This window comes from Ranitomeya variabilis, chromosome 4 (assembly GCF_051348905.1).
Source record: "Ranitomeya variabilis isolate aRanVar5 chromosome 4, aRanVar5.hap1, whole genome shotgun sequence".
NCBI lineage: Eukaryota > Metazoa > Chordata > Amphibia > Anura > Dendrobatidae > Ranitomeya > Ranitomeya variabilis.
The window spans coordinates 653824906-653851742 of NC_135235.1; the positions used below are offsets into that span (position 1 = coordinate 653824906).

Sequence of the window (26837 nt, forward strand, 5' to 3'; positions counted from 1 at the left end):
GCAGGGTGGGAGGCATCCACATCTGTGTCTTGGACAGGGGACTGGCAAACTTGTAGCACAGTGGAAGTGGTGTCACCTGCAGACACTGATTGTGGGCACAGGCATATGGCCCAGCTAGTCGAGTGCTTTGATGACATGTGCCTGAGCATGCAGGTGATGGTCTGTTTGGTAGTGGTCACGCCCCTGCTGATCTTCATACGACGCGGGTTGCAAATGACGTTTCTTTTAGCATCTGCACTTTCTTCTAAAGAGCCACACTGGGGAACACCTAGCAGGCGATCCTCGCTAAAAGCCTTTAAAGGTTCTTCATTCGACAATCGCTCCACATTTTTGGAGGGTCATCAGGAGGCCCTCACACTCAGTTTTTGCAGGGTATGTATGATACCCTCCTTAATAATCTTTACAGGATGTGTATGAACCTTACCTCCGCAATTCACTGACATACTCTATTATATATGTATAACTCACAGGAGTAAATGTTTTTCAGTCCTTGCACTTAGTTCACAAGCTTTACCAGTTTAGGAGTCCTACTCCTCAAAAATTGAAAAAAAAATATTTTCTGAGGCCTCCTCTACTGTACATGTCTTCCAGGGTATATTGCAGTTGTTCCTAATTTTTTGGCAACCCTTGTATGTACTGAGTAGGCTTTATGAGTCTAGGTGTCCCACTACTTAATGTGAGCAGAATATTTATGAGGCCCTCCTTTATGTCTAATACAGGGTGTATCGGGGTCCCTCTTCTAATTTTTGGCAGTTCTTGCTTTGTCCGCATAGGCTTTGTGAGTTTCAGAGTCCCTTCATAAATTACACAGGATGTGTCTGACCATGTCACACACCACATGACCAGATAAGGTAGTAAAATGATAAAATTACAGTTACAGGAGGATGTAGCTTTATTTTCCCCTTTACTATGTCATCTACTGTAGTCATAGGCAAAGGAGAAGTACGGAGCGAGATGGCCCAGCTATCAAGGCTATGTTCACATGTTGTGTTTTTGCTGCGTTTTTTCATGAGTTTTATGCAAATTAAAAGCTGATTTTTACAGTACCAGCAAAAGCCATGAGAGTTCATAAATCTCATGCACATGATTGCTTTTTTTTTCCTGACCGAAATGGAAAACTGCTGTTTTTTAAAGAAGCAACATGTCAATTCTTTCACGTTTGCAATGTTTTTACACCATTTAAAGCAATGAGAAAGTGCTAAAACCCGTGTGTGTGCTACCCTGCTCTTATTGCTATGGCTCAGTGTGTGAAATTGTATGTTGCCTAGTCCCCCGTCCCTAGTCTGTAATAAATATTCCCATATCCTGCATCCTGTTTGTCCAGTATAGTTTTACCTTGTTTCCTGTGAACGCTTCGGCAGCAGCGGTACCAGAACGGTTACCCGAGGCCTGTGTGTCTGTACCTGTCTCTAATGGCCGTTCTGCATGCTCAGTCTGAACTGTCCTAAATGGAGGCCCTGTCTACACAGTCTGAACCTGTCCCAAGTGGCCGTTCTGTCAGCACAGTCTGAACCTGCATCAAGTGACCGTTCTGTCTGCACAGTCTGTACTTCACAGTGGACGTCCGGCCCCGTGTAGGAATCTGGATCAACAGCTTAGACCCTTGGGTGAGCTGCAATATCTGGACACCGCCCTGGAATGACACCTGGCAGCTACCTGCCGCACAAGCCTGACCTCACCACTAGATGCTTCAGTGAACACCAAGGTAGCTGCTTAGTTATGCCCCTCCAGGGTAGATCCGGTCTGTGGCACAGTAGGTCCACAAAATACGTTGGCCACCTGAGAGCGTAAAAGTAGAAATATAGGTTATTTCGATTTGTGATTGCATTACAGTAGTGTTCAAAATAATAATAGTGTGTTCAAAAACATGAGTTAATCACAAAATCTTTATACTACTTTTTATTTCCAGCATTGAGAACATCGCATACTGTTTTCTAATTCAAAACATGGAGAGAAATGTATATAATTTTTAACTACTTTACAGAATATAACATAAAATGAAAATTGCTATTTTTTTTAGAACAGCCCAGTGTCTGCATTTGTCTTTACAAACTCACCACATGTACTATTTTTGCGGATTTAGCATTCCTGTGGATCACTAACCTAATATTTAGTTATATACCCGGAGTTTTTTTTAGAACTGCTTCACATCTATGTTGCGTAGAGTCAGTTAACTTCTGGCTCCTGTCAACTGTTATTCCAGCCCAGGATGCTTGAACTACATTCCACATTTTTTTGGCATTTGTTGGCTTTGAATTAGAAACAGCATTTTTAATATCACCGCATGAGTGTTCTATCGGATTAAGGTCCCGGGAATTGGGCTGGCCACTCCATAACCCAAATATTGTTGAACTGGGACCAAGATTTTGTTCATTTACTGGTGTTTTTAGGGTTGATGTCTTGTTGAAACACCCATTTCAAGGGCATATCCTCTTCAGCATAAGGCAACATGACCTCTTCAAGTATTTTAACCCCTTTCTTCCATTGGACGTACTATTCCGTCCATGTGGGGTGGGCCCTACTTCCCAAGGACGGAATAGTACGTCCAGAGCGATCAGCCGCGCTCATGGGGGGAGCGCGGCCGATCGTGGCCGGGTGTCAGCTGACTATCGCAGCTGACATCCGGCACTATGTGCCAGGAGTGGTCACGGACCGCCCCCGGTACATTAACCTCCGGCACACTGCGATCAAACATGATCGCAGTGTGCCAGCGGTATAGGGAAGCATCGCGCAGGGAGGGGGCTCCCTGCGTGCTTCCCTGAGACAATCGGTACAAGGCGATGTGCTCACCTTGTACCGAGCGTCTCCTCCCTGCAGTCCCCGGATCCAAAATGGCTGCGGGGCTGCATCCGGGTCCTGCAGGGAGGTGGCTTCACAGCGCCTGCTCAGAGCAGGCGCCGGGAAGCCTCACTGCTGTGCATGTCAGATCGCTGATCTGACACCGTGCACAGCAAAGTGTCAGATCAGCGATCTGTCACTTTACTGTGATGTCCCCCCCTGGGGCAAAGTAAAAAAAAAAAAAAAAAAATACATGTGTGGAAAAAAAATAAACAAAAATCCTAAATAAATAATAATAATAAAAAAATATTGTTCCAATAAATACATTCCTTTATCTAAATAAAAAAAAGCAAAACAATAGAAGTACACATATTTAGTATCGCCACGTCCGTAACAACCCGACCTATAAAACGGTCCCACTAGTGAACCCCTTCAGTGAACACCGGTTAAAAAAAAAAAAAAACAAGGCAAAAAACAACGCTTTATTATCATACCGCCGAACAAAAAGTGGAATAACACGCGATAAAAAAGACGGCTATAAATAAACATGGTACCGCTGAAAACGTCATCTTGTCACGCAAAAAAGAGCCGCGATACAGCATCATCAGTGAAAAAATAAAAAGTCCTCAGAATAAAGCGATGCCAAAATAATTATTTTTTCTATAAAATTGCTTTTATCGTATAAAAGCGCCAAAACATAACAAAATTATAAATGAGGTATAGCTGTAATCGTACTGACCCGAAGAATAAAACTGCTTTATCCATTTTACCAAACGCGGAACGGTATAAACACACCCCCCCCCAAAAAGAAATTCATAAATAGCTGGCTTTTTGGTCATTCTGCCTCACAAAAATTGGAATAAAAAGCAATCAAAAAATGTCACGTGCCTGAAAATGTTACCAAGAAAAACGTCAACTCGTCCCGCAAAAAATAAGACCTCCCATGACTCTGTGGACCAAAATATGGAAAAATTATAGCTCTCAAAATGTGGTAACGCAAAAAATATTTTTTGCAATAAAAAGCGTCTTTTAGTGTGTGACGGCTGCCAATCATAAAAATCCACTAAAAAACCCGGTATAAAAATAAATCAATCCCCCCTTCATCACCCCCTTAGTTAGGGAAAAAATTAGAAAATTAAAAAAATGTATTTATTTCCATTTTCCCATTAGGATTAGGGCTAGGGTTGGGGTAAGGGCTAGGGTTGGGGCTAGGGTTAGGGCTACAGTTAGGGTTGGGGCTAAAGTTAGGGTTTGGGCTAAAGTTAGGGTTAGGGTTGGGGCTAAAGTTAGAATTAGGGTTTGGATTACATTTATGGTTGGGAATAGGGTTGGGATTAGGGTTAGGGGTGTGTTTGGATTAGGGTTTCAGTTATAATTTGGGGGTTTCCAATGTTTAGGCACATCAGGGGCTCTCCAAACGCGACATGGTGTCCGATCTCAATTTCAGCCAATTCTGCGTTGAAAAACAGTAAAACAGTGCTCCTTCCCTTCCGAGCTCTCCCGTGTGCCCAAACAGGGGTTTACCCCAACATATGGGGTATCCGCGTACTCAGGACAAATTTTTACAACTTTTGGGGTCCAATTTCTCCTGTTACCCTTGGGAAAATACAAAACTGGGGGCTAAAAATAATTTTTGTGGGAAAATTTTTTTTTTTATTTTTACGGCTCTACATTATAAACTTCTGTGAAGCACTTGGTGGGTCAAAGTGCTCACCACACATCTAGATAAGTTCGTTAGGGGGTCTACTTTCCAAAATGGTGTCACTTGTGGGGGGTTTCAATGTTTAGGCACTTCAGTGGCTCTCCAAACGCAACATGGCGTCCCATCTCAATTCCTGTCAATTTTGCATTGAAAAGTCAAATGGCGCTCCTTCCCTTCCGAGCTCTGCCATGCGCCCAAAAAGTGGTTTACCCCCACATATGGGGTATCAGCGTACTCAGGTCAAATTGTACAACAACTTTTGGGGTACAATTTCTTCTCTTACCCTTGGGAAAATAAAAAATTGGGGGCGAAAAGAATATTTATGTGAAAAAATATGATTTTTTATTTTTACGGCTCTGCATTATAAACTTCTGTGAATCACTTAATGGGTCAAAGTGCTCACCACACATCTAGATAAGTTCCTTAGGGGTCTAATTTCCAAAATGGTGTCACTTGTGGGGGGTTTCAATGTTTAGGCACATTAGTGGCTCTCCAAACGCAACATGGCGTCCCATCTCAATTCCAGTCAATTTTGCATTGAAAAGTCAAATGGCGCTCCTTCCCTTCCGAGCTCTGCCATGCGACCAAACAGTGGTTTACCCCCACATATCGGGTATCGACGTACTCAGGACAAATTGCACAACAACTTTTGGGGTCCATTTTCTCCTGTTACCCTTGGTAAAATAAAACATATTGGAGCTGAAGTAAATTTTTTGTGAAAAAAAGTTAAATGTTCATTTTTTTTAAACATTCCAAAAATTCCTGTGAAACACCTGAAGGGTTAATAAACTTCTTGAATGCAGTTTTGAGCACCTTGAGGGGTGCAGTTTTTAGAATGGTGTCACACTTGGTTATTTTTTATCATATAGACCCCTCAAAATGATTTCAAATGTGATGTGGTCCCTAAAAAAAAAATGGTGTTGCAAAAATGAGAAATTGCTGGTCAACTTTTAACCCTTATAACTCCCTAATAAGAAAAAAAAATTTGGTTCCAAAATTGTGCTGATGTAAAGTAGACATGTGGGAAATGTTACTTATTAAGTATTTTGTGTGACATATCTCTGTGACTTAAGGGCATAAAAATTCAAAGTTGGAAAATTTGGGAAATTTTCAACATTTTTGCCAAATTTCCATTTTTTTCACAAATAAACGCAGGTAATATCAAAGAAATTTTACCACTATCATAAAGCCCAATATGTCATGAGAAAACAATGTCAGAATCACCGGGATCCGTTGAAGCATTCGAGAGTTATAACCTCATAAAGGGACAGTGGTCAGAATTGTACAAATTGGCCCGGTCATTAACGTGCAAACCACCCTTGGGGGTAAAGGAGTTAATATATGCAAACTTATCCACAATCCCTGGTATGCAATAGGAATCACCAATGTCCAAAAGATGTGGCTGGCACTTCTGTTGTGAACTCTGTTTTCGGGCTCCCTCTTGTGGTCACAAGTGGTACTGTGTGAGTGCTGTCTTTGGGCTCCCTCTGGTGGCTCTTTGTGTCATTCTGCAGGTCTGAGGCTGGTTCAGCTGTCTCGTTATCTGTTAGCTGGTTTCCTATTTAGCTCACCTGGACTTTCAGTGGTTGCCTGCTGTCGATGTATTCAGTGCTATTTTGATCTCTCCTGAAACCCTTCGTTATCAGTCTCGCCAAGAGAAGCTAAGTTTCTGTTTGGTTATTTTTTGCTCATCAGTGTTCAATATGTTTCTTGGTTGTTTATTGGTCCTTGTCCAGCTTGCTAATATGTGATTTCCTTGCTTGCTGGTAGCTCTAGGGGGCTGAGTTTCTCCCCTCACACCGTTAGTTGGTGTGGGGGTTCTTGTATTCTCAGCGTGGATATTTTGTATAGGGTTTTTTACTGACCGCACAGTTCCCTGCCTGTCTTCTGCTATCTAGTATTAGTGGGCCTCATTTGCTGAATCTGTTTTCATTTCTACATTTTGTATTTTCCCCTTACCTCACCGTTATTATTTGTTGGGGGCTTCCTATATCTTTGGGGTCATTTCTCTGAGGCAAGTGAGGTCTTACTTTCTCTATAGGGGTAGCAAGTTTCTCAGGCTGCGTCGAGACGTCCAGGAATTTAGGCACGTTCACCGGCTACCTTTAGTGTGTTTGTTAGGATCAGGTTTTGCGGTCAGTCCAGTTACCACCTCCCTAGAGCTCGTTCTATGTTCAGTAACTTAGCTAGTTCATTCTGTGATCCTCAGCGACTAAGGATCATAACACACTTCACAATATATGATTACCCTATTTGATCTAGACAAGGAGCCGAAACGAAGAGATCCGGAACAGAATAAAATTAAAAAGCTTTATTGTGCAACAATAAATAATGGTGCAAATTAGTGCACAAGCAACCTAACATAAGGTGGGAGAGAGAATAGTAATGTATGGTATAAATACAGCAAAGGTAAAACACACTGCAGAGTAGTGAATGCATTCCTACGTGTTCCTGGTAAACTGCTAGCTGCCTTAGCATGCATAAAATACATCAACATTGCATATATGAGTATAACCAGAAACAACAATATCTACCTGCAGCAGACCCAGCATCCCACCTCACCCCAACGCGCGTTTCGCAACCAGCTTCTTCTTTCGCAACCAGCCCCCTGAAGAAGCTGGTTGCGAAACGCGAGTTGGGGTGAGGTGGGACTCTAGGTCTGCTGCAGGTAGATTTAATTGTTGTTTCTGGTTATACTCATATATGCAATGTTGATGTATTTTATGCATGCTGAGGCAGCTAGCAGTTTACCTGGCAACACGTAGGAATACATTCACTACTCTGCAGTGTGTTTTACCTATGCTGTATTTATACCATACATTACTATTCAGCCTCCCACCATATGTTATGGTGCTTGTGCACTAATTTGCACCATTATTTATTGTTGCATAATAAAGCTTTTTTAATTTTATTCTGTTCTGGATCTCTTCGTTTTGGCTCCTTGTCTGGGTTAGACCGAATAGGGTAATCATATGCAATAAATAGGCCTGGCACCATAGTAAGAGAAACATGTCCATATCATGATGCTTGCACCACAATGCTTCATTTTCTTCAGTGTACTGTGGCTTGAATGCAGATTTTATGGGTCGTCTGACAAACTGTCTATGGCCCTTGGACCCAAAAAGAACAATTTTATTTTCATCGGTCTACAAAATGATTCTCCATTTCTCTTTAGGCCAGTTTCTGAGTTCTTTAGTAAATGGTATCTGCTTAAATACAAATTGAATTGCACAGGTGTCGGCGATGCTATCTTGTAGGAGAAAATTTTCTCTTTTCTCTATCAAGATGGTGCCTGCGCAATAGCAGCTATTGGATCTCCTCTATATACACTGATAGCTGCTACTGCACAGGCGCGGCAGGTTCCACAGCTAGCACCAGCCTGCAGAAGGGTTTTTTCAGTATGCACATATTATATTATGTAACCTGGGGCAAGCCACTGTAGGATCAGTTACCTGTCAGCAGTCTGCATTATGAATACCTAATCAGAGCACCACACCCCCCTCCAGGCTGCCCCGAGCATATCCTTAACTCAAAACTGAAAATAAAGATTAAAAAACAACCACATGATGGATTTCATCAACCAAGGTATCATTTTATTCAGCATAACAGCGCCAACGTGACACTGTCTGTAGGTTACTCTGCACAATCCTGTTGACAGGTTCCCTTTAATCATCTTCTCACTATATAAATTCACCACAAATTGGCTGATACATTCACTGCTTCTTCTTTTATACGGGCTATTACAGTCTCTCCTGATTGGCTGGGAATGTGATGTGATACCTGTAGGGCATTATGTGGAAGACAACGCAGACACGCCCAAAGTCATGTGATATTTTCTGGTGACAATCTTCAATGCATAAAATGGCAGTGGCAATTTTTAACTATTCAAGTGAAGAAAATAGCAGATTGTTTAACTCCGCCATATTCTTACAAATTCAACAAGAAATTGAGTCGTACTGAATCAAATTGCTCATCACCAGGAAGTATTGAACCAGCTGTAAAACATGTATCACATTAAGGACATGAATATGGAGTGTGCCCTGTTTAAATGTAGTCATGGTCAACAAGATGTGATGCCTTAGAAAATAATTTTCTGCTTTCTAGGCCTGAAAGTGGCATCTCTCCGGTGTGACTTCTATGAGGTGTAGCATAACGTGATTTTTTAGTTGAAACACTTTCCAAATTCTGCACATCAGAGCAACTTATAACATGTGTGAATTGCTGATGGGTAACAAGGTCTGACTTCCGTTTAAAATATGTCCCACATTCCAAACAGGAATACGGCTTCCCCCCTGTATGAGATTTTTGATGGACAGTAAGATGTGATTTCTGAGAATAACATTTCCCACATTCTGAGCATGAATAAGGCTTCTCTCCTCTGTGACTTCTCAGATGCTGAGCAAGATGTGCTTTCTGATTAAAACATTTCCCACATTCTGTGCATAAGAATGGCTTCTCTCCTGTGTGAATTCTCTGATGATCTACAAGATCTGCCTTCCGTGAAAAACACTTCCCACATTCTGAACATAAAAATGGCTTTACTCCTGTGTGAGTTCTCTCATGTCTAATGAGATTAAATAAATGGTTAAAATATGCTCCACATGTAGAACATGAATAAGGCTTCACCTTGTGAACTCTCTCATGTCTAACAAGTTTTGTATTAGTTGCAAAAGATTTCCCACATTCCGTGCATGAATATGGTTTCTTTCCTGTGTGATTTCCCTCATGATGTCTCTTGAGATTCCAGCAAGTTTTAAAATATGCTCCACATGTAGAACATGAATAAGGCTTCACCTTGTGAACTCTCTCATGTCTAACAAGTTTTGTATTAGTTGTAAAACATTTCCCACATTCTGAGCATGGATGAGGCGTCTCACCTGTGTGACATCTCAAATGCTTAACAAGATGTGTTTTCTGACAAAAGCATTTCCCACATTCTGTGCATAAGAATGGCTTCTCTCCTGTGTGAATTCTCTGATGAATTACGAGATCTGACTTCCGTGTAAAACGTTTCTCACATTCTGAACATGAAAATGGCTTCAATCCTGTGTGACTTGCCTCATGTCTAATGAAATTCGAGCAATTCTTAAAACATGCTCCACATGTAGAACATGAATATGGCTTCTCCACCTTGTGAATTTTCTCATGTCTAACAAGTTTTGCATTAGTTAAAAAACATTTCCCACATTCTAAACATGAAAATGGCTTCACTCCAGTGTGACTTCCCTCATGTATTTTGAGATTCCAGTAACGGTTAAAACATGCTCCACATGTTGAACATGAATAAGGCTTACCCACCTTGTGAATTTTCTCATGTATAACAAGTTTTGATTTAGTCGTAAAACATTTCCCACATTCTGGACATGAAAATCCCTTTACTTTTGCGGTAATTTTGGGAGATCTTTCATGTTCAGCATTCTTTCTCTTATTTTTATTTTTCTGTAATGAACCAGGAGATAGGACCTGCTGAAAAGGGTCAGATGATAAATCTTTGCTCTGAAGGGCTGACGTTAGATCTGGGATACTGACATGCTCTTCATCTTGTGTGATATCATCATCAAATAATTTTAAATCAGATCTCACATGTCTCTTTGCGCTTCTGATATATTCACCTGCTGGGAATAAAATTGATTTTTTTTATTATTGTATAATATAATTAATCATGTATACAATTTCTATAAAACAATATAAGGGGATAAATCCAGACTTCTGATAAATCACTGTGTAATCTCATGTAGCGTTCTTGTGTTATTAAGGCACTTACTAACAAACACAGATGACAACTTTACACTTCTTTAAAAAACTACAGCTAATACATGAATGAAAACCGTTTTAGGCTATGTGCACACATTGAGTATTTGATTGCAGAAATTTCTGTAAGAATTTGTTGGCAGTAAAAAGGCAACAGAAAACTTGAGCTTTTTTAATTTTTTTATACATTACTTCATGCTTTTTGAAGCTAAATAAAGATATTTGACAAAAGATAAAAAAATGTTTTGTGATGCAATTTCCTTGTTCAACCCCTTTCTTTTTCATGATTATTTGCCCTGTCCCAGGCTGAAAATACCGGCTCTTAGCTGCGCCAGAAATGGCATTTCATATTTGAAGTGACAATTCTGGCACTCAGCACAGGCTCTTCCTGATTCCCTGGGGCAGTCACATCAGGGTAATGGGATTACCCTGTAGACTGTGAGCATTCGCGGGCAGGGTCCTCTCTCCTCCTTTACTTGTGTGTGCCTTGTTTTACTCATGTTTATTGTACTTGTCTATATTTGCCCTGTTCACATGTAAAGCGCAATGGAATAAATGGAGCTATAAAAATGTATAATAATAATGGGATTAGGGGTTGGTGTCAGCAACTGTCCATGATACCAAGACCTAGGTGTCATGACTCTGTTGTCGGGTGTCCTAGGACAAGGGGCTCCTTCCCGATTCCTAATGCAAGGGGCGCCTTAGCTCGCCCTCTTCCCCGGATTACTTCTGATGGTGAAGACGCTGGGGCCATGTACCTGAATCTACTTCTAAATCCACACCCAGTCTTTACCCTTCCCCCACACAGGGAAGAGGGGAGTAGTAGTGTACCGTAATGCACCAACCAGATTAACAAGGTAATACAAACAGGGATAAATGAAATTACCAATCATACAAATATACACACCTAAACAACAGAGGTAAACACCAGGAAGTGGAGGATGGTGTAAAATCAAAGTAGGAGAAGGAGCGGAATTATCACACACTCAAAACCTGGCAATAGTCACAGATAAATCCACCAAACGCCTTCTCCAACAACAACCATCAACAATCTCCAGCCATGCAGCATAAGCTATCTCTGACAATCAGTGCTAGCCAAGGTCCAGATTATATAGGAGATGGGAGAGCCTAACAGTGAACAGCTGAGAGCTTTAAATCAGAAAAGTTTCCAGGGGCTCTCAACTGAGTCGATTAACCCCTGCACTGGTAAAATAAATTTACACCATTTAATTTGAAGGTGAAGTGCTTCTAATCAATGCAGGAGTACGAGAAATCAGATGCTGCGATCTTCTGGCTCCTCTCTGTTGCAGTAATTTTCATAACCAGTACAGGGAAAGCTGACAGCTGATGTTAATATTCTGTGAAGTAGCCAATAGCCATAAAAGGTTCCCGGGCTATCAGCTCACATCTGTTTGCTTAACCTTTACTGGCTAGATTACAGGGGAACCCCAGAAAAAAATTAATGTAGGGTGCCCCAATAAATTGTAACCAGCAAAGGCTAAACAGACAGCTGCTGGCTGATATTAATAGTCTAGGAAAGGACCATGGTTGTTGGTCACCTCCCAGACTAAAAATGTCAGCTCTCAGCCAACCCAGAAATGGATTATCAATAAGATATGCCAAATCTTGCTCTTAGCCTCACTCTTTCCACTAGTTCCGATGCCGTGGCAAATGAGGTAATAGATGGGGGTGTTCATATTGGCAGCCGACATGAAGCCCAGGGGTTAGTAATGGAGAGGTGTCTACTAGTGATGAGCGAATATACTCGTTGCTCGGGTTTTCCCGAGCACGCTCGGGCGATCTCAGAGTAAGAAAGAAATAAAACACATATTCACCGAAGTGAAGAGATAGTGCCCCAGGACAATCTTGATGATTTTGAGAGCAGTAACTGATGTGACTGCTCTTAAGAACAGCAGGCTCACACTGACACAGGAGGGAATCGCTCCTGTGCCTTTTTGTATCGTTGTGCTGCGGTGAGAAAGTTCACTGAAGTTCATTAACTGATTTACCCTGATAAATTCACTGATGGCGCGGCTACGTGAGAACTTTCTCACATAGCGGTGGTGGGAAAAGTGAGATCACCGAGGCTCATCAGCTAACTCCAGAGAACTTTCCCACCGCAGGTGAGGACTACGCACTGCAGGAGCAATTACAGACTTCTGTCAGTGTCTAGTCAGCTGCCGGGTAGAGCAGTCGCATTAGCTAATGTGACTGCTCTACTAGTGATCCGAATTGTCGTGGGACAGTATGGAATACGGCGGATAGGGGAGGAATATGGTGGTTTATTATTTTTTTCTCTTTTCCAGATATCATGGGTACTTGGGATTAGGCATTGAGGTGAGTATATGGTGATTTTTTATTGGAGACAAGGACTTCAGCGATTAGGTGAAGGTGAGTATACTGTATTTTTAATTTTTGTTTCAATATTTAATTTTTACTTTTTTTTTTCTTTACTTTGAGCACAGGCACCGGCTGATGACTACGTCTATCAGTGGCACCTGCTCTTGCTGTTATCAGCAACAGCAGGGGTAAGCTGATAGGAGTAGTAGTCTCTCATCAGCCGACGTCTGTGACCAGTGGCAAGTTGTTGTTTTTGTTTTGTTTTGTTTTTTTTACAGTGGAGGTATCGATTAATCAAATTTGTAATGTGGCTACCTGGTCCACAACATCTACCTTCTTTAGGAACTATAGACTGGATCTATCTTCCTCTGCTGACTTAAGCTTTGGTAGAAGGGTGCTGCAAGCGGTGGTTCCGCCCTAAGGTGTTTCAAATTCTCCAGAAATCTCTGGTGTGGTGTGCTGTCATGGGTGAAGGGAAAACACCAAGGTTACTTACCGGTAGCCGTGTTTTCCAGAACCCATGACAGCACAAGTATATTCCCCCCCTGTTATCACCATATTGGTGTGCACTATAGATTGGGTGTTTTTATTATGTGATGTTGGTTATGTATATAAATTAACCTGGAGGTTTTCTCAAGCTCTGTAACCCAACTGATGTGGGGGAGAAGCATCGACTAGTGATGAGCGAGCACTAGAATGCTCAGGTGCTCGTTGCTCAGGTCGAACAATTTGTAAAAAAAGGGCTCTAAAAGTGAACCTGGAAATTATAGGCCAGTAAGTCTAACCTCTACTGTTGGTAAAATATTTGAAGGGTTTCTGAAGGATGTTATTCTGGATTATCTCAATGAGAATAACTGTTTAACTCCATATCAGCATGGGTTTATGAGAAATCGCTCATGTCAAACCAATCTAATCAGTTTTTATGAAGAGGTAAGCTATAGGCTAGACCACGGTGAGTCATTGGACGTGGTATATCTCGATTTTTCCAAAGCGTTTGATACCGTGCCGCACAAGAGGTTGGTACACAAAATGAAAATGCTTGGTCTGGGGGAAAATGTGTGTAAATGGGTTAGTAACTGGCTTAGTGATAGAAAGCAGAGGGTGGTTATAAATGGTATAGTCTCTAACTGGGTCGCTGTGACCAGTGGGGTACCGCAGGGGTCGGTATTGGGACCTGTTCTCTTCAACATATTCATTAATGATCTGGTAGAAGGTTTACACAGTAAAATATTGATATTTGCAGATGATACAAAACTATGTAAAGCAGTTAATACAAGAGAAGATAGTATTCTGCTACAGATGGATCTGGATAAGTTGGCAACTTGGGCTGAAAGGTGGCAGATGAGGTTTAACAATGATAAATGTAAGGTTATACACATGGGAAGAAGGAATCAATATCACCATTACACACTGAATGGGAAACCACTGGGTAAATCTGACAGGGAGAAGGACTTGGGGATCCTAGTTAATGATAAACTTACCTGGAGCAGCCAGTGCCAGGCAGCAGCTGCTGTCATGATTCCCCAATGGCATGGGAACATCAGAAACACAAAATAACAGACTAGCCCTCGGGTGATGGAAACTCAAGCTGACCGTGACCTAAATCTACCACACAACTAACAGTAGCCAGGAAGCATTCCTACGGCTGCCTAGATGCCATGCGCCAGCCGGAGAACTAACTACACCTGGAAGAGGAAGGAACAGACCTGGCTTACCTCTAGTGAAATTCCCCAAAGATGATAGTAGCCCCCACATATATTAACGGTGAGTTCAGAGGAAAAGACATACACAGTATAAAGGTAGATTTAGCAAAGCGAGGTCCACTTACTAGATAGAGGAAGGATACAAAAGAGGACTTCACGGTCAGCTGAAAAACCCTTTCAAAAACCCATCCTGAAATTACTTTAAGACTCCTGTGTCAACTCATGACACAGGAGTGGCAATTTCAGTCCACAAGAGCTTCCAGTAACAGGAAATGACAAACTGTAAACTGGACAAAAAATACAAAACAAAAAGGACAAGAGTCCACTTAGCTGATCAGCAGACTGGTAGCAGGAACATGCAACTGAAAGACTCAGGTTACAATGATGACCGGCAAGGAAGTGACTGGAGAGCAAGGCTAAATAGGGAACTCCCAAAACTGATGGAAGCAGGTGAGCTGAGGCAGAAAAGAACACACAAGTCTCCAGTACCACCAGCCAGCACTAGGGGAGCCCAAAAAGTGGATCACAACAGTACCCCCCCCTTAAGGAGGGGGCACCGAACCCTCACAAGAACCGCCAGGGCGACCTGGATGAGCCCTATGAAAGGCACGAACCAAATCCGAGGCATGAACATCAGAGGCAGTTACCCAAGAATTATCTTCCTGACCATAGCCCTTCCATTTAACCAGATACTGGAGTCTCCGCCTGGAAATACGGGAGTCCAAGATCTTCTCTATAACGTACTCCAATTCACCCTCAACCAGCACAGGAGCAGGAGGCTCAGCAGAAGGAACCACCGGCACCTCGTATCTCCGCAACAACGACCGATGGAACACATTATGGATAGCGAAAGATGCCGGGAGGTCCAAACGAAAGGAAACAGGGTTAATAATCTCCAAAATCCTATAGGGACCGATGAACCGAGGCTTAAATTTAGGAGAAGAAACCCTCATTGGGACAAAACGGGAAGACAACCACACCAAGTCCCCAACACGAAGGCGAGGACCAACCCGACGCTGACGGTTAGCAAACCGCTGAGTCCTCTGCTGGGACAAATTCAAATTGTCCACCACTTGTTCCCAAATCCGATACAACCGATCCACCACAGCATCTACTCCAGGACAATCCGAAGACTCCGCCTGACCAGAAGAAAAACGGGGATGAAACCCCGAATTGCAAAAGAAAGGGGAAACCAAAGTGGCCGAACTAGCCCGATTATTAAGAGCAAACTCCGCCAACGGCAAAAAGGCAACCCAATCATCCTGATCCGCAGACACAAAACACCTCAAATACGTCTCCAAAGTCTGATTAGTTCGCTCCGTCTGGCCATTAGTCTGAGGATGGAAGGCAGACGAAAAAGACAAATCAATGCCCAACCTGGCACAGAATGCCCGCCAAAATCTAGAAACGAACTGGGTACCCCTATCAGAAACGATATTTTCAGGAATACCATGCAAGCGAACCACATTTTGAAAAAACAAAGGAACCAACTCAGACGAGGAAGGCAACTTCGGCAATGGCACCAAATGAACCATCTTAGAAAAACGGTCACACACCACCCAGATAACAGACATCCTCTGAGAGACAGGAAGATCAGAAATAAAGTCCATCGAGATGTGCGTCCAAGGCCTCTTCGGAATAGGCAAGGGCAACAACAACCCGCTAGCCCTAGAACAACAAGGCTTGGCCCGAGCACACACATCACAAGACTGCACAAAACACGCACATCTCGAGACAGAGATGGCCACCAGAAGGATCTAGCCACCAAATCCCTGGTACCAAAAATTCCAGGATGACCCGCCAGCGTAGAAGAATGAACCTCCGAGATGACTCTACTGGTCCAATCATCAGGAACAAACAGTCTACCAGGTGGACAGCGATCAGGTCTATCCGCCTGAAACTCTTGCAAAGCACGTCGCAGATCTGGGGAAATAGCGGATAATATCACCCCATCCTTAAGGATACCTGTAGGTTCCGAATCACCAGGGGAATCAGGCTCAAAACTCCTAGAAAGGGCATCTGCCTTCACATTCTTAGAACCTGGTAGATATGAGACCACAAAATTAAACCGAGAGAAAAACAACGACCAGCGCGCCTGTCTAGGATTCAGGCGCCTGGCAGACTCAAGATAAATCAGATTCTTGTGATCAGTCAAAACCACCACCTGATGTCTAGCACCCTCAAGCCAATGACGCCACTCCTCAAATGCCCACTTCATGGCCAAAAGCTCCCGATTACCGACATCATAATTTCTTTCGGCAGCAGAAAATTTTCGAGAAAAGAACGCACAAGGTCTCATCACTGAGCAATCGGAACTTTTCTGCGACAAAACCGCCCCCGCTCCGATCTCGGAAGCATCGACCTCAACCTGAAAGGAGAGAGAGACATCAGGCTGGCGCAACACAGGGGCAGACGAAAAGCGGCACTTAAGTTCCCGAAAGGCCTCCACAGCGGCAGAGGACCAATTGGCAACATCAGCACCCTTCTTAGTCAAATCCGTAAGAGGCTTAGCAACACCAGAAAAACCAGTTATAAATCGACGATAAAAATTAGCAAAGCCCAAGAACTTCTGAAGACCCTTTAGAGAAGTAGGCTGCGTCCAGTCACAAATAGCCCGAACCTTGACAGGGTCCATCTCAACAGAAGAAGGGGAAAAAATGTACCCCAAAAAGGAAATCTTTTGAACCCCAAAAACACACTTAGAACCCTTTACACACAGAGAATTCTCCCGCAAGACCTGAAAAACCCTCCTGACCTGCTGAACATGAGACTCCCAGTCCTCAGAAAAAATCAAAATATCGTCCAAATACACAATCATAAATTTATCCAGATATTCACGGAAAATATCATGCATAAAGGACTGAAAAACTGAAGGTGCATTAGAAAGGCCGAAAGGCATTACTAAATATTCAAAGTGGCCCTCAGGCGTATTAAATGCGGTTTTCCACTCATCCCCTTGCTTAATTCGCACCAAATTATACGCCCCACGGAGATAAATCTTGGAGAACCACTTAGCCCCCCTTATGCGAGCAAACAAATCAGTAAGCAGCGGCAACGGATACTGATATTTGACAGTAATTTTATTCAGGAGTCGATAATCAATACAAGGCCTCAGCGAGCCATCCTTTTTAGAGACAAAGAAAAACCCAGCTCCTAAAGGTGATGAAGAAGGACGAATATGTCCCTTTTCCAGGGACTCCTTAACATACTCTCGCATGGCAGCATGCTCAGGTACAGATAGATTAAACAAACGACCCTTTGGAAATTTACTGCCTGGAATCAGATCTATGGCGCAATCACACTCTCTGTGGGGAGGGAGAGAACCAATTTTAGGCTCTTCAAAAATATCCCCAAAATCCGACAAAAATGCCGGAACCTCAGAGGGAATAGATGACGAGATAGAAACCAAAGGTATGTCCCCATGAGCCCCCCGACATCCCCAGCTTAACACAGACATAGTTTTCCAGTCCAGTACTGGGTTATGAGATTGCAACCATGGTAATCCAAGCACTAACACATCATGTAAATTATGCAACACGAGGAAGCGAATCATCTCCTGATGGTCTGGAGTCATACGCATAGTCACTTGCGTCCAGAACTGTGGTCTATTACAAGCCAGAGGTGTAGAATCAATACCCTTCAGAGGTATAGGAACTTCCAGAGGCTCCAAATCAAACCCACAGCGCCTGGCGAAGGACCAATCCATGAGACTCAGAGCGGCGCCAGAGTCCACATAGGCATCCACGGTAATAACTGATAATGAACAAATCAGAGTTACAGACAGAAGAAATTTAGACTGTAAAGTGCCAATAGAAACAGACTTGTCAACCTTCCTAGTACGTTTAGAGCATGCTGATATAACATGCGCGGAATCCCCACAGTAGAAGCACAAGCCATTTTTGCGCCTATAATTCTGCCGCTCGCTTCTTGACAGAATTCTGTCACATTGCATTTTCTCTGGCGTCCCTTCAGAAGATACCGCCAAATGGTGCACGGGTTTGCGCTCCCGCAAACGCCGATCAATCTGAATCGCCATTGTGATGGACTCATTCAGACCTGTGGGCGTAGGAAACCCCACCATGACATCCTTAACGGCATCAGAAAGGCCTTCTCTGAAAATTGCCGCTAGGGCACACTCATTCCACTGAGTAAGCACAGACCATTTACGAAATTTTTGGCAGTATATCTCAGCTTCATCTTGCCCTTGAGACAGGGCTATTAAAGCTTTTTCAGCTTGAATCTCCAAATTAGGTTCCTCATACAGCAACCCTAAAGCCAGAAAAAACGCATCCACATTGAGCAACGCAGGATCCCCTGGTGTCAATGAAAATGCCCAATTTTGAGGGTCACCTCGCAGCAAAGAAATCACAATCTTAACCTGCTGAACAGGATCTCCAGAGGAGTGAGGTCTGAGAGAAAGGAATAATTTACAATTACATTTGAAATTCTGAAACCGAGATCTATCTCCGGAAAATACCTCTGGTGTAGGAATCTTAGGTTCAGAAATAGGAGTACGTATAACATAATCTTGTAAATTCTGAACCTTCGTAGCAAGATTATTTAAACCTGCAGCCAAACTCTGAGAGTCCATCCTTAAACCGGAGAGATCAGAGCCATTCAAGGATTAGAAGGAGAGAAAGGCAAGGCTGTAAATAGAACAGAAATACAACTGAGCCAACTAAGTAGCAAACATGTGAGGAAAAAAAAAAAAAATCTACAGACTTCTTTGACTCTCCTTTCTTCTGCCAATTACTTTAACAACGGCCGGTCATACTGTCATGATTCCCCAATGGCATGGGAACATCAGAAACACAAAATAACAGACTAGCCCTCGGGTGATGGAAACTCAAGCTGACCGTGACCTAAATCTACCACACAACTAACAGTAGCCAGGAAGCATTCCTACGGCTGCCTAGATGCCATGCGCCAGCCGGAGAACTAACTACACCTGGAAGAGGAAGGAACAGACCTGGCTTACCTCTAGTGAAATTCCCCAAAGATGATAGTAGCCCCCACATATATTAACGGTGAGTTCAGAGGAAAAGACATACACAGTATGAAGGTAGATTTAGCAAAGCGAGGTCCACTTACTAGATAGAGGAAGGATACAAAAGAGGACTTCACGGTCAGCTGAAAAACCCTTTCAAAAACCCATCCTGAAATTACTTTAAGACTCCTGTGTCAACTCATGACACAGGAGTGGCAATTTCAGTCCACAAGAGCTTCCAGTAACAGGAAATGACAAACTGTAAACTGGACAAAAAATACAAAACAAAAAGGACAAGAGTCCACTTAGCTGATCAGCAGACTGGTAGCAGGAACATGCAACTGAAAGACTCAGGTTACAATGATGACCGGCAAGGAAGTGACTGGAGAGCAAGGCTAAATAGGGAACTCCCAAAACTGATGGAAGCAGGTGAGCTGAGGCAGAAAAGAACACACAAGTCTCCAGTACCACCAGCCACCACTAGGGGAGCCCAAAAAGCGGATCACAACAAGCTGCCAAGGCAAACAGGATCATGGGGTGCATTAAAAGAGGTCTGGATACACATGATGAGAGCATTATACTGCCTCTGTACAAATCCCTAGTTAGACCGCACATGGAGTACTGTGTCCAGTTTTGGGCACCGGTGCTCAGGAAGGATATAATGGAACTAGAGAGAGTACAAAGGAGGGCAACAAAGTTAATAAAGGGGATGGGAGAACTACAATACCCAGATAGATTAGCGAAATTAGGATTATTTAGTCTAGAAAAAAGACGACTGAGGGGCGATCTAATAACCATGTATAAGTATATAAGGGGACAATACAAATATCTCGCTGAGGATCTGTTTATACCAAGGAAGGTGACGGGCACAAGGGGGCATTCTTTGCGTCTGGAGGAGAGAAGGTTTTTCCACCAACATAGAAGAGGATTCTTTACTGTTAGGGCAGTGAGAATCTGGAATTGCTTGCCTGAGGAGGTGGTGATGGCGAACTCAGTTGAGGGGTTCAAGAGAGGCCTGGATGTCTTCCTGGAGCAGAACAATATTGTATCATACAATTATTAGGTTCTGTAGAAGGATGTAGATCTGGGGATTTATTATGATGGAATATAGGCTGAACTGGATGGACAAATGTCTTTTTTCGGCCTTACTAACTATGGTACTATGTTACTATGTAATACTTGGGTACTCGAACAGAACAACGAGCCCAATGTAAGTCTTAAGGGGGTCCTTTTTAAGGTCTACAAATGTCTGAAAATGATGGATACACTGCTCAAATGACACAGGAACATCATGGCAAATGTCTCTGGAAGCATTTCTGAGTCCTAGGTCACAGCTGTAAACAATGTTGTCAGAGTTTCACGCCATTTTAACAGGCGCACCAAAAAAAACATACAAAAACTAAACCTAAATGGATGTTGCTGGGAAATATGTTAAGGAACATCCTTTCCAGGGTAATGACTTGTATATAAGGCATAATAATTAACCCCAAACAAAATTGTTCCTCCACCACTTGGGTTATGCTCACACGCAGCGTTTTTGATGCGTTTTTCAACTTTAGTATTGCTGTCAACCAATACATATGCATTCACTGGGTAATGTCACAGTAACATTTAACAACCCTAGCTGGCCATGTGTTGTGTAACACATAAGCAGACACATCTTGTTTGATTTATGAAGGAGGGACTCTTACAGTCACAGAGCCTATTTTTAGAGGGGCATCAGGCGGCATTAATCTTCTTAAAGGGCCATTAAACAGTGGGTCTCCTATACTGTTATTGCCTATGCAGTAAGTGGCTGGGCTGCCAAAAATTAGGACGTACCCCAATACCCCTTTCACAAGACGTACAGGAGGGCCTCCTGAAGAAATGTTGCATTGAATGCAAGGCCTGGCCTGCCCCAAAGTTACATGCTCCCCAATAACTGTTTCAGCAGACGTACTTGAGGGCCTCAGGACAAAATTGCTCCCATTAGAAGAAAGTGTGTCTCCCATACTATTTGCTTATGCACTGAATGCAAGGCCTGCCCTGCACCAATGTTACATGCACCCCAATAACCCTTTCAGCAGATGTACTTTACCAGCTCATGACAAAATTGTTCCCATTAGAAGAAAGTGTGTCTCCTATACTGTTTTCTTATGCACTGAATGCAAAAATGTTACATGCACCCCAATAACCCTTTGAAACCACGTACTGGATGGCCACATGAAACAAAAGTTTCCATTATTCTTTTTTTTGTTTTAATTATGATAAAGTTTGTCCATGAAGATAATCCAAAGCCTGGCCCTAATTTGCACGCACCACAACCCCCCTTGGAAGAAACGAGGAGTGTTTCATAAAAAAAATGTTCACATTACAAAGGAGCGATTCACCTTTACTTGGAATGCCCATACACTAAGTGTATGGGCTGACAAACAATTCCCCCTGGGGGATACATATCAACATAGTGTGCACATTTTTTTTAGGGGCATCATAAACACCTTGGAAAACAGTAACATGGTTTCCTACACAGTTGCTGCTGGGAAAGTGCAGGTTTTTGTTAAAAATATAGCGGACGAATCGTTGGATGAAGTGATCAAGAAAAGGGGCATGGTGACGGCAGGAATGGTGACGTACAGGATTAATAATGGCGGTGGCTATGGGAGGTATGACATCCAGGATACAGCCTACAATGATTAGTTGTTTAGCCGGCCTACCACCAATTACCAAAATGTGTTTCCTGCCCATCAGAAGATAGGTGTAACAGATGCGCGTGTGAAGCTCGGCATAAAAATTGCCTGTCAAAAATATGGTGCCAAAGACGCACGTGTCCGTATAAAGGGTAAAGTGCAATATGTTCGTGAGATTCTGAATTAGAGAAAGCAGATCAGTGTTGGAGGAAAACCAAACAAACGGATGGATACTTGTAAAAAACTAAGTTTAAAGAGTGCACCATCAGTAACTATCAACACACCCGTGGCACAAGTTTCTTCATCTTCACCCATACATATTACCAAATGTAAATTACCCAATAATATCCAAATCTCACAGCCAAAAATTATTTGTTCAAGTGTAACGAGCACTATTAAAGGAATGCCACTAAACATAGATAACCACGACCCTGGGAAACACCAGATTTGCTCTTTACAAGATATGGACGATGATGGTATTAATGACGATTTTGAACTTTACCACATCCCCACCAAGAAGATGAAGATCACAGCTGCAAACAATGTTCAAAAAGGCTGTGAATGTAGGGAAATTTATTTTCTCTTGGGCAAATTTTCCCTTTTAGTAAAGTGGTACCGAATGATTCATACACATCTCTCATGTCTACTCAGCGTGAGATGGTTGAAAGATGATGTATTCTGTTTTGTCCATGTCCACTTTTTGAAAGCGAGCAGAAAAGAAGGATGAAATAGAGGGAAGACGTCAGATTTTGGTAAGTAACGAGGTGATGTCAGGTACAGATAGGTAGATCTGTCATCAGTGTACTGATGATATTGCAAACCGTGCCATTACATGAGCTGTCCCAGGCTGAAGGTGCAGATGGAGAAGAGTAGGGGTCCTAGAACTTAGCCTTGGGGAACACCGGAAAACAGTAGTCGAGGTGAGGAGGTGGTGTGGGAGATGAAGACACTGAATGTCCCCGTAACAGTCTGGTTGTTTTTTTAAAGACCCTGCTGATAACCCCAAAAAGGCCATTTGCACCACCAGCCATGTCCGCATCAGCGTGGGTAGCAAAAAACAGCCTAATCACCACCAGCATGATCAGGCACATGGCAGGAAAGCACACGACTTTGTTGGCCAAACTGTTGTGAACTCTGTTTTTGGGCTCCCTCTTGTGGTCACAAGTGGTACTGTGTGAGTGCTATCTTTGGGCTCCCTCTGGTGGCTCTTTGTGTCATTCTGCAGGTCTGAGGCTGGATCAGCTGTCTCGTTATCTGTTAGCTGGTTTCCTATTTAGCTCACCTGGACTATCAGTTGTTGCCTGCTGTCAGTGTATTCAGTGCTATTTTGATCTCTCCTGCCTACCTTCGTTATCAGTCTCTCCAAGAGAAGCTAAGTTTTGTTTGTTCATTTTTTGATCATCAGTGTTCAATATGTTTCTTGGTTATTTATTTGTCCTTGTCCAGCTTGCTAATATGTGATTTCCTTGCTTGCTGGTAGCTCTAGGGGGCTGAGTTTCTCCCCTCACACCGTTAGTTGGTGTGGGGGTTCTTGAATTCTCAGCGTGGATATTTTGTATAGGGTTTTTTACTGACCGCACAGTTCCCTGCCTGTCTTCTGCTATCTAGTATTAGTGGGCCTCATTTGCTGAATCTGTTTTCATTTCTACGTATTGTATTTTCCCCTTACCTCACCGTTATTATTTGTTGGGGGCTTCCTATATCTTTGGGGTCATTTCTCTGAGGCAAGTGAGGTCTTACTTTCTCTATAGGGGTAGCAAGTTTCTCAGGCTGCGTCGAGACGTCCAGGAATTTAGGCACGTTCACCGGCTACCTTTAGTGTGTTTGGTTAGGATCAGGTTTTGCGGTCAGTTCAGTTACCACCTCCCTAGAGCTTGTTCTATGTTCAGTAACTTAGCTAGTCTAATCTGTGATCCTCAGCCACTAAGGATCATAACAGTACAGCAGGCCAAAAAGTGTTTAATGCATCGCAGAAGTGGGATAAGAGAAGCCCTGAGTACAATTTTTTTTTTTTCCTCTCCCTTTGCTGCAGTCTGTCCAGCTTCTCTCATCCCCTTAATCTCTGGGTGGCTTTGAGTTCAGCTGCAGACATGGATATTCAGAGTCTGACTTCTAGTGTGGATCATCTTGCTGCAAGGGTGCAAAGCATTCAGGATTTTGTTGTTCACAGTCCTATGTCTGAGCCAAAAGTACCTATTCCTGAGTTGTTTTCTGGAGATAGATCAAGGTTTCTGAATTTTAAGAATAATTGTAAATTATTTCTTTCTTTGAGACCTCGTTCCTCTGGTGATTCCGCTCAGCAAGTTAGAATTGTTATCTCCCTGTTACGTGGCGACCCTCAACATTGGGCTTTCTCCCTGGCGCCAGGAGATCCTGCATTGCTGAATGTGGATGCATTTTTTCTGGCGCTTGGATTGCTTTATGAGGAACCTAATCTTGAGAACCAGGCAGAAAAGGCCTTGCTGGCTCTCTCTCAGGGCCAGGATGAAGCTGAGGTGTATTGTCAAAAATTTCGGAAATGGTCGGTGCTTACTCAATGGAATGAGTGTGCCCTGGCTGCAAATTTCACAGGTCTTTCTGAAGCCATTAAAAATGTTATGGTGGGGTTCCCCACGCCTGCAAGTCTGAATGACTCAATGGCTTTGGCCATTCAGATTGATCAGCATTTGCGGAAGCGCAGATCTGCGCACCATCTGGTGGTGTTTTCTGAACAGAGACCGGAGTCTATGCAATGTGAACGAATTCTGACCAGAGTTGAGCGGCAAAATCATAGACGTCAAAATGGGTTGTGCTTTTACTGTGGTGATTCAACTCATGTTATCTCAGCATGCTCTAAGCGCTTAAAAAAAAAATCGCTAAAACTGTCACCGTTGGTACTATACAGCCTAAATTCATTTTGTCTGTTACTTTAATTTGTTCTCTGTCATCTTACTCGGTTATGGCTTTTGTGGATTCAGGTGCTGCCCTGAACCTGATGCATTTGTCGTTTGCCAGGCGCTGTGGTTTTGTCCTGGAGCCTTTAGAATTCCCTATTCCACTGAGGGGAATTGATGCTACACCATTGGCTGAGAATAAGCCTCAGTATTGGACTCAAGTGACCATGTGCATGACTCCTGTACATCAGGAGGTGATTCGCTTTCTTGTGCTGCATAATTTGCATGATGTTGTCATTTTGGGTCTGCCATGGTTGCAGGCCCATAATCCAGTACTGGATTGGAAAGCTAGGTCTGTTTCAAGTTGGGGTTGCCAGGGGATTCATGGCGATGCTCCTTTGGTGTCAATTGCTTCTTCCACTCCTTCTGAGGTCCCTGAGTTTTTGTCGGACTACCAGGATGTATTTGATGAGCCCAGATCCGATGCCCTGCCTCCTCACAGGGATTGTGATTGTGCTATAAATTTGATTCCTGGTAGTAAGTTACCTAAGGGACGACTTTTTAATTTGTCTGTACCAGAACATGCCGCGATGCGGAGTTATATAAAGGAGTCTTTAGAGAAGGGACATATTCGCCCGTCCTCCTCCCCTCTTGGTGCAGGATTCTTTTTTGTGGCCAAGAAGGATGGTTCTCTGAGACCTTGTATTGATTATCGTCTCCTAAATAAAATCACGGTTAAATTTCAGTATCCTTTGCCATTATTATCTGATCTGTTTGCTCGGATTAAGGGGTCCAGTTGGTTCACCAAGATAGATCTTCGTGGTGCGTATAACCTTGTGCGTATTAAGCAGGGGGATGAATGGAAAAAAGCATTTAATACGCCCGAAGGCCATTTTGAGTACTTGGTGATGCCTTTTGGACTCTCTAATGCTCCTTCTGTGTTCCAGTCCTTCATGCATGACATCTTCCGAGAATATCTGGATAAATTTATGATTGTGTATCTGGATGACATTTTGGTCTTTTCTGAGGACTGGGGGTCCCATGTGAAGCAGGTCAGGATGGTATTTCAGGTCCTACGTGCTAATGCCTTATTTGTGAAGGGCTCAAAATGTCTCTTCGGAGTACAGAAGGTTTCCTTTTTGGGTTTTATTTTTTCTCCTTCTACTATTGAGATGGACCCAGTCAAGGTCCAGGCTATTCATGACTGGACTCAGCCTACATCTGTTAAGAGTCTTCAGAAGTTCTTGGGTTTTGCTAATTTGTACCGTCGCTTCATTGTTAATTTTTCTGGCGTGGTTAAACCCTTGACGGATTTGACCAAGAAGGGTTCTGATGTGACTAATTGGTCTCCTGCGGCCGTGGAGGCCTTTCGGGAGCTGAAGCGCCGGTTTTCTTCGGCTCCAGTTTTGTGTCAGCCTGATGTCTCTCTTACTTTTCAGGTCGAGGTTGATGCTTCTGAGATTGGAGCAGGGGCTGTTTTGTCGCAGAGAAGCTCTGATTGCTCTGTGATGAAGCCTTGTGCTTTCTTTTCGAGAAAGTTTTCGCCTGCCGAGCGGAATTATGATGTTGGTAATCGGGAGTTGTTGGCTATGAAGTGGGCAATTGAGGAGTGGCGACATTGGCTCGAGGGAGCTAAGCATCGTGTGGTGGTCTTGACTGATCACAAAAATCTGATTTATCTCGAGTCTGCCAAGCGGCTGAATCCTAGACAGGCTCGTTGGTCGTTGTTTTTCTCCCGTTTCGATTTCGTGGTCTCGTACCTGCCTGGTTCGAAGAACGTGAAGGCTGATGCTCTTTCTAGGAGTTTTGTGCCTGACGCTCCGGGAGTTTCAGAGCCGGCTGGTATCCTCAGAGAGGGAGTGATTTTGTCTGCCATTTCCCCAGATTTGCGACGAGTGCTGCAGAAATTTCAGGCGGATAGACCTGACCGTTGCCCACCAGAGAGACTGTTTGTCCCAGATAGATGGACCAGCAGAGTTATTTCCGAGGTTCATTCTTCGGTGTTGGCAGGCCATCCTGGGATTTTTGGTACCAGAG

General features: G+C 43.2%; 1 protein-coding gene across 1 annotated transcript in view; it reads right to left on the reverse strand.

The window, feature by feature from the left end:
• Positions 1-8047: 8047 nt before the first annotated feature.
• LOC143767439 (uncharacterized) overlaps positions 8048-26837 on the reverse strand; it is a 100252-nt gene continuing 81462 nt past the window's right edge. The window contains exon 12 of the mRNA XM_077255776.1: positions 8048-10095. Within this exon, the coding sequence (XP_077111891.1) occupies positions 8525-10095 (1571 nt within the window). The 3' untranslated portion in view covers positions 8048-8524. The remainder of the gene's footprint in view (positions 10096-26837) is intronic.